The following is a 9,070-nucleotide window of genomic DNA, read 5'->3' as shown; positions in this document are numbered from 1 at the left end:
GCGATCGCGAAGCTTCTTTCGGGGTCCGTGCAGCGCCAATTAGCCCGGTGGCGAAACGCTCAAACTGTTAGCCAAATTGTAGATTCCTTTTTATCGGCCACCTGCTGTCGGTAATTTTGGCTAGCAGTTTGAGCGTTTTGCCACCGGTGTAATTGGCGCTGAACGGACTCCGAAAAAAGCTTCCCGATTTCGCCGCAAGTGGCGCTGATGTTTAAAAAACAGCGCCGTTTTTAAATCTTCGAACGAGGTATAAGGAAATACAAATCCAACACGATTTATTAAAAAATTATATTTCGTATCGTGTCAAGTCACAGATGTAAGTTATGTCGTGCGAGAGAACAAGTAAGAAAGATAAGTGTAGAAAACTGTTTCTAAGATCAATTGTATTTAACTCAATGGTAAGCGTAACGCGGAATCGGTTGGAATGTCATGAGCCTGTCTTTCGACACGTATTCCAATTCGATTACGACCAGCTCGTTCTCTCCGGTCCTTAAGAAAGGCGCGGGAACGTATAGGGTTTGTTGAGGGCCAACTCTGGGCCAGTATCGACCGAGATTGTGTCCGTTTATGAAAGCCACCCCTTTGCCCCAGCCCTCGGTGTTCATGTACGTGTCCAGGGGATCGCCGTGGATCATGAATGTGCCGCGAAGAACAACCGGGCCTCTGTGAAGAATTCCGGTTTGCGTGTCGATAATTGGCGTCGACCTGATGACGCTGATGTCGTCCAGACGGTAGCCAGTCATTCTCCAACTCTGGAGAGGCTTGTTGTTGTTGATCGTAACGTTAAACACTCCCTGTTGAATTGAATAATAATAGAATTCGTTTGAAGGAACTCGAATCCCTTGCAGTACTTCCATCTCCACGGTAATAACTTAATAATATTATATAAATATAAAAAGTAGTAAATAAATTAGTAATATAGAAAGTAATAATATAATAATATAATAATATAATATTAAAGGTGACAATATAGTAACGTAATAAAATAGTAATTGCAATAATTTCTTAGGAAAGAGAAAGAATTGATATTTACAGTCGTCCTACGTTTTCTTAACAGCGCTAAAATATTACTGCCAAAAGGACAGAATTTGATTTCGATAACAACCTTAATAAATTGTTATACAAAATCACCATCGCAAGCGAAATTCTTGGAAGTACAGCAAGGGGTTGAAAGCTGGCCGAAAGCTAAAATAGCTCCGTCTCTGAACAAACCTTGAAATCGTGAAGTCCGTTTCCATAATTAAGTCGTCCTTGGTTCTCGACCAGCAGCTTAAAATTGTAGCCATAAGTGTTCGTTATAGCGATGTTATAAGAATTGTCCGAGCGAGACAGCACTCCACTCAAGTTATCGTTCACGTAGACCAAACCTCTGTCGTGGACATTGGCGTGCAAAATCAAGGGATCGGTGTGGGTGTTGTACAAAATGGTCTCGTACAACACCAGCCAATGGGACAGTCCCAGAGCCTCGAATGTTTGTGGCTCTTCATTGACGAGAACCACCGACGCAAACATTCTACGGCCGGGGGGTTCCAAGAGGTTCGCGACTGCAGATAGACGCGTCGGTCCGTAATGGCCTTTTGGGGATGCGCTCGGAAGAGACATGTTCGGCATCGGCAGATACTGAAAAATAAAGCAATAATATTAATATTGACTGGAGGAGTATTTAAGATAGATTGTATAGATTCTAGTATAGTTATTAATTGTAGTTAATATAATAATATAGCAGTAGTATATATAGTATATGTATACATCAATTTCGTAGATAAGGACGCGAACCATCGAGCGTTTAATCGAGTAATTTAATATATATAATATACTATTATAGCTATGAATTATAGTCAATATAATAATATAATAATATAGTAATATATATAGCTAATATAACAAATATAATAAAATATTTATTACCTTGGATATAACATCCCTAATTATGAAATACTTGGGGGTCGGGTCCCCAGCTTCGTTCAAAGGCGCGTCGTAATCGTAGGAAGTTATTTGCGGCATGTACGAGTCCTTGCCGCCATTGGCACCTGTTTAATTGTTAAAAAAACACCATTCACTTCTACAATCCTTGAAATAAAATCCATCAGGGCAGACATATAACCTCGGTGCGGCCGTATGAATTTTGCGAGCGCGCGTATTTGAGAATCGCGAGAAACGATCGCTTGTTACTTCGTTAACACTTATTAACAGCTTATTAACCACACTAATTCCTATAATTGGAATATAATGATATAATGGAAATACCGAGGATCTTTAACGTACCAGCCGTGTAACCGAAATTCGTGCCGCCGTAAAACATGTACATGTTCACGGAAGCGCCCATCGCCAACATCTCGTCCAAGGTTTTCGCAACCTTTCTGCCGTCCACTTTGCTAAAATTTTCACCCCAGTGCGTTAACCATCCGGGATAGAATTCCGAATTCACGAGCGGGCCCTGTAAGAATGATAAATAAATTAAAACAGATCGATCCCATCAATTTAACGCGTTCAGCGTCGAAAATCTAGATCCTAGGCGATCCTCGATAACCGATTAATCGAGGTGCGAATCTTTTCGATGCTGCCGGCAGATTGCTGCACAAAATTCACAATATTTTGAGTTTCTTCGCCGCCTTATTTCGATACACCGGCATTATCTGTATCTAATTTTGTAACGGCCGGCTGATAAATGCGTTCACGATAACGTATAATTTATATTTAGTAACTGGTATTTACCCGCGGTTGGTACTTGCGCATGATCTCGAAGCTCCTCGTCACGTTCGCGTTTGTACCAAAGTCGACGGTGGTGTAAACGTCGTCGACGTGCCCGCAACGGAGCAGATTTTCATTGTTCCCGTCGGTCGAGTACAAAAGAGCCTTCGTGCCAATTTTCTCGCGCATCAGGTCCCGCAGATGGTTCAAGTAATCGTGGTCGCAGGCGTAGCTTCCGTACTCGTTCTCCACCTGAAACAATAACGAAACGTTGCGATAAAGTGCCATCAAAAATTTTCAAAAGTCAAAAAGTCATTTCATTGGTAATTATATAGACTTTAATACCGTATTATTGTTAATATATAATAAATATTAATATTAGTATAATTACCTGAACCATGATTATAGGGCCTCCATTTCCTCTCAGCAAAGGTTCGACTCGCCTGAACAGCTCGTTCAAATAACGTTCGACGTATTTCATGTAACCTACGAATTAGAACAGAAACCTCTTTACATAAACTCTGATATAATTTGCAATTAAATAACAGTAAATGGCACAAGAAAAAAAATCTTACGTGAATCATCTGTTCGCAATCTGATGTCCGGTACACGCGACAGCAACCAATACGGCAGACCACCCTGAGCGAAATAGGACAATTAAATAATCAATAAAATCAGCGCAATTATTATTGTTAGTCGTAATCTATATTATTGTATTATCGTGTTACATTTTCTATTATTGCGATTAGAATTATTGGATAATTTTTATAGTACACTTACGAAGTCTCTTTCCGCGCAAATGTAAGGGCCAGGCCTTAGGAGAACCAGCAACCCCTCTTCTTCGGCGATGGTCAGAAACTCGACTAAATCCGCGTCTCCAGACCATTGCCATTGGTTTTCCTCGGGCTCGTGAAGGCTCCATTCCACGTAACTGTTGAATAACAATTTCTGTATAAACAAATTATTCTCCTGCCGACAAGTTGTGTCGGAAAACTTTGCGATTTGCGAAAATTTGTTCGACACGAAATTTCACTTACGTGGAGACAGCGTTCAATCCGGCCGCTCTCAGTTTCCTCAAATTGCTCCGCCAGTATCGCTTCGGCGCGCGAAAGTAATGAAAACTGCCGGACACGTATCGGAACGGCTTTCCGTCCAGTAAAAATTGATTGCCCTCGTAATCGACTTCGAACCCGAGCGTCTGCGTCGCATTCTGTAATCCGAGATTCGAACAGAGTCTTTAACAATGCCGCAATACTAAACGTTCATACCTTGCACACAAGTAGAAAGGAGCGACTCGTATTTTAATTGGTATTTTGATCATTTTGACGAGTAAACATTTTTACAAACGCTACAGAAGGTTTATGTTTCAACACGTCTCGTTGCGTTGTATACATGGTAAAAATGAGGGCGTCGGCTGTTCGACGATTTCGCAGAGGGACCCCGTTACGGTAGAAATTCTTACGCAGTTGATAAAATGTGGCAGCAACATTAACGGTACAAGTGCGCTAATAACGGTATCCGTGGAGGTTTTCTATTTTGCAAAATCGATGTCGCGAGAAGGATTAGCAACTGCGGATCATCTCTTCTTAGCTAACGTTATTTATTAATCATTGATAATCATTTATTAATCGTTAAGCTACTTGTATCCTTAAAACTTTAATTATTGCCCCGCAACAATGGTCAAAAGATTTTATCTTACGATTGTTCAAGCAATAATTTACTATCTCGTTATCGATACGTTTTTATAAAGAGTTAAAAAATTAATAAAATTCAGAAATATGTTTTATCGCGAGCAATGCCGCATTTACTTCCGGCCGGTTTCCTCAGACTTTCCTTATTACAACATTTAAAGATAAATTGAAAGCGATTGAGAGAACGTTTTTGCAAGTTAGAAAACAATTTTGTCTCGCGAGAAGTGGTATAATGATACTAAAAAAATGAAGGTATAATCAAGACTTGCATACTAGAAATTACAGTATATATATACAGTACAAATCAATCAGCAATTATTCATTTTGTTATTCATTTTATTATACGTGAACATCTATTTTTTATTAGATTAGAAATGATTTTCAAATAACGTTATGTCACATTCCTCGCAACGTACATTCTTGCATTACATAAAAAAGAATTGATAGCTTTCAATACCATCTTATCATACCGCGTTATACCGTACTGTGCCAATTTAAATAAATTTTACATTAACAGATGCACACGTCGACATAGAACATTTTAAAACAGCCCCTAGAAACTATATAACTAGCAATAATATATAACTAACAACGAATAAACAAAATGTCTGCAAAAATCATAATCGATTCTAAATGCAAAAATAATGAAACAAAGATATCGTAATGTTTAGCCGAGAGAACTCTGCGAGAAGACATTTCGAAGCGACACCGGTCCAGCATTTAAAAAACCGCGTGTTTTCGAGATCGCAGCCACGAGCCGTTCACGATATCATAAAGAAGATCTACTCACATCGTTCCCGTGAACATTGACAACCTCGCCGAGGGCGCCGGTCAGCGTGAGAGCCAGCAGAAGAGTCAGCATTTCGGAACAGTGGTCGACGTCGTCGTCGTCGTCGTCGTCGTGTCGTGAACCGTAGTGCTCGGTCGCCGAAGAATGATTACGGCTGGTCGCGCGCTCGCGTCGGGACCGCAGGAGTTGTCGGTGCGACGATCGGCGATCTACTTCGGTAACAATCTGCCGGAGCCCGCCATTTCTCCGGGACAAGTTGGCCCGGTTATCAGGGTCAGTTATCGTTCAGTTAAGATCGAGAGCCGTCCGCGCGCATCTCCGGACACTGTTTCGCGTCGGTTCGGGGCCCCAGCGGTCGCGTCGGGTTTTCCGGTAACGATCTCGCCGCCTATTGTTTCCCTTCTCCCGGACGGCTGACCGCCGCTGCTATCACTCTCGACCAAGCGATCGCCCGCCGCCTGCGAGCCGTGGGAGTCGTAAACCGCGGCACTAACCCGATCGGGAAGGGGTCAAGGTGTGTCACTGGCCGATATAGGACGTGTCACGGGCACTGTACCGACCGGTGCCGATGCCAGGATGACCGTCGTCGAGCGAGGCAGAAAACCGCTTGGCCCGACTCTGCGTTATGCGATGTATGTAGTCCGTTACGTGTGTGGGCAGCGATAGGAACGGAATTATGCGAATCGTCCGTGCCGCGCGAGCCAGCTGATTCGGATCCTTGGGAACGAAAATCTTTGGGCGGGAGGTCATTAACGCGTCCCGTCACGTGCAACTACATACGTGGATTATCGCTCCGTCACGAACAGTCTCGCATTCCCCTTCGAATTTTTCTGACTTTTTCTTCTTTTGTCGGCGAATTAATTCGTAGAGCTGTCGTTCTTGTCTTGTATATGTCGCTGTATTTTTTATTATTATATTGTATATTTTATGTATTTTCTTATTATTATATTGTATATTTTATATAGATAATATCGTCGAAACAGGAGTTGGTTTTCGACGCAAGTTTCGAGGAACGAGCGTCGGAAGTAATCAGAGCTTGATTGAGACTAGATTAGTAATAATTCTACCACAGTGAAGCAGACGTAGTATTAAAAAAATATAACTGAAAAATAAGAGAAAAATAATTGCAAGCTAAAGCAGTACAGAGAAAATACAATCAAATAGTTACGTAATAGATATATTAGAGATTCATTTCGTTTAGTTTCATTTCCACTTGTCGTACTGAAATATTCGCTAAAACACCGTAAACTTTAACAAAATAAAATAGACTCGAATAAAATTATTATTAACCACGCTTGTTTCGCACAGTCCAAAGTTATGCAATTAATCGGATTGATTAAAGCAATCTTCGGCGGATTTGTTCGAGGGCGGACGATTGTGTAATTTAATTTATTAATCAGAATCTTGGCATCTTTCGACGGACGGTCGCCGACAAATATTTTGCATCTTTTCGTAACCGATAACAGACATTTATCTTGCGAGCGTGCAGAAACGTGTACGCGCGTATCGATGTCGTTCCGATAATAATTCAAACGACGAGCTAGAAAACAATTCCACCCGCGTCATTTGTTTGAGCAAAACTAAGAATAAAACACCGAGAACAAGAGCGAGCACAGAGTCGGAAGGCGAGCGGCGAGCAAGTAGAGGTTCCTCTATTATAAAAATGGCGGTGTAAACGGCGCTATTACGCGTCGTCGCGTGACAGCCTCGTTACGGAATCTGCTCAGACGTTCTCAGGAATTTATACTTGAAACGGTTTCCTGTTCCATCCATTAAACCATCCTTGACACTCGACAATAGCTGCGATTGTTTGTTCCTTACTTTTTTACGTTTTCTACGGCGATACCGTGGTACGTGTAACTGTATAATGTACGACTGTCCAGAGTGGAACGAGAGTAATTGGGATTACGCTAGTCGCTGATTACGCTAATTGATGCAATAAAGTTCACCGAGATAACGCGATTGACGCAAATAAAACGAAAATCGCGTTACTTAATCGTTGAAAGACTGTAACGCGATCAATTCTGTGAATGATGGACAGAGAGGAGGAGACAGAATTATTCGAGGCTACTCTTCCAAAATTGTCCACTTTCGTTCGCAAGCCGAAGGATAAGGAAAATTTACAGAGAATCTAAACTATATATCTATTATTTTTATTATATAATAAACGCGGAAGTAGTGATAAAAAAAAGAAGAATTTATTAACAATTGTACCGTCATAAATATATTATAATGATCGTTGTTGCCGTGATAATCGTAATATCAATTAGCCTCCATTAGAAATTGAGTTCAATTTAATTGTTCAATTTGATTTTGATTGTTCTCGTACACGTGTATTAATTAGCACCGTATTCATGCATTGCAATATCTATTTTAATTACAACAGGTATACACGATTGTTGTAACATAGTTTAAACATTCGCTGCTACAGTTTCTACTATTAGGAAGACACGTGGGACGATATTTCTCTTGGCTTTTTCTAATTCGATTCAAATGCAACTTGAAATTAATCTGTCACGGCTCGAAATAAATTTATCTATTTTTTTCTGACGTTTATTTATTAATTGAAGGTGTGCTGTTTGAGTCGACTGTGTTGTATGCCACTTCCGACTCGGAACTTTCTACACCGAGGGTTGTATAGAGAACAATCAACGGAGAAGACGTCTCTAATTGTGACGTTGACGTAACAGCTGATGCGTTGTTTTCGTCAACGATTGAACTTTCTCCTGTATTAGAAACCACTTCACTTTCGACGGAAGAATTCTGCGTTTGATTTACCGATAACTCGATCTTGTCGATCGATACTCCGATCTGATCTATATCCGAGGCACCCTGTATATCGGTATTACTTAGCGATTTATTAGTTTTATCTCCTTCTGATCCGTGATCCACGGCTTTCTGATCGGCGGGTCTGGGATCATATTTCACGTTTCTGTCGTCGACCGGCGTATCATCGTTCGATATCACGTTCTGATTGGTTGAAACAGCTGCAGCGTTGTCGGTTATGTTAATTGTTCCAGTTGATATCGAGGCTATCGATTGATCGATGCTCGAGTCGGAGACGTTTTGTGTTTTAGTGGAAGAATTTTCGATGTTCGATGAAGAATTTCCTTCGATTGTTACTTCATTGTTGGCGGATGCTTCTGCGCTTAGTGCTGCTTCCGACTGCAAGGGGATTACCTCGTTCACTTGGACTTCTTCCTCTGAAATAAATATGTCGATATATTAATAAATATATCAATAAGTACAGAAATGAATGTACAAATATATAAATAATATATAAATATAATTAAGTAATGACTCTACCTTCTACGACACTTCCTTTTACAAGTTCCTGCTCATCAAGAACATTCGTTACAACAACTCCTCCAACAACTCCTCCAGCAACTCCTCCAACAACTCCTCCAACAACTCCATCATATTTCTCATTTTCAAACAGCTGTTTCCAGCCATTCCACGACTCGTTCCCATCATAATTGATCTTGCATCTGTCAATCTGCTCAAATATTCTCCGCGGTTCATCAATAAACGTGACATCGCAAATCTCACGGATTATACCAAATTTCTGTTCCAGGATCTGTTTCTTCACCGCCACCACTTTGGTCAATCTTTCTATTCTTTCCTTCTGCACTCTGTAGTTGTATCTATTGGTATGCTTTTCCAGCGACTCGATGACTTTACTCAGTTCAATGATGTGGATCAAAAGTTGCTTGAATTCTGCTTTCTTCGCCTCCCATTTCCAGGTGAATTCCTGTTTCCAGAACCAAGACTCAGGAATTTTGTTGCCTGGAGCATTACCGCCACCAGTTACGTTCCATTTGTTCTTATTGTCCTTTTGATCTTGTTCTGTTGAATCTCCCTCTTCGCTTTTATTGTTCGACTGATTGTCTTTTGTATC

The 9,070-nt window shown here is 40.9% G+C and overlaps 2 protein-coding genes across 2 annotated transcripts in view; both read right to left on the bottom strand.

The window, feature by feature from the left end:
- Nucleotides 1–269: 269 nt before the first annotated feature.
- LOC144477071 (beta-galactosidase) lies at nucleotides 270–6,023 on the bottom strand. Its single transcript, XM_078194502.1, has 10 exons — nucleotides 5,173–6,023; nucleotides 3,729–3,901; nucleotides 3,472–3,622; nucleotides 3,267–3,330; nucleotides 3,083–3,177; nucleotides 2,716–2,943; nucleotides 2,266–2,437; nucleotides 1,909–2,030; nucleotides 1,213–1,620; nucleotides 270–794 (listed from the first exon to the last, which is right to left on the bottom strand). The coding sequence occupies exons 1-10, from the start codon at nucleotides 5,242–5,244 to the stop codon at nucleotides 393–395; spliced, it is 1,887 nt and encodes a 628-aa protein (XP_078050628.1). The 5' UTR covers nucleotides 5,245–6,023; the 3' UTR covers nucleotides 270–392.
- Nucleotides 6,024–7,246: 1,223 nt separating this feature from the next.
- LOC144477145 (uncharacterized) overlaps nucleotides 7,247–9,070 on the bottom strand; it is a 3,012-nt gene continuing 1,188 nt past the window's right edge. Inside the window, exons 3-4 of the mRNA XM_078194633.1 lie at nucleotides 8,479–9,066; nucleotides 7,247–8,375 (exon numbers count right to left, since the gene is read on the bottom strand). Coding sequence (XP_078050759.1) covers nucleotides 7,726–8,375; nucleotides 8,479–9,066 — 1,238 coding nt within the window. The 3' untranslated portion in view covers nucleotides 7,247–7,725. The remainder of the gene's footprint in view (nucleotides 8,376–8,478; nucleotides 9,067–9,070) is intronic.

Source organism: Augochlora pura, chromosome 11 (assembly GCF_028453695.1).
Source record: "Augochlora pura isolate Apur16 chromosome 11, APUR_v2.2.1, whole genome shotgun sequence".
NCBI lineage: Eukaryota > Metazoa > Arthropoda > Insecta > Hymenoptera > Halictidae > Augochlora > Augochlora pura.
The sequence above is the reverse complement of the archived record's forward strand: the minus strand, read 5'-3'. Positions and strand labels throughout refer to the sequence as shown.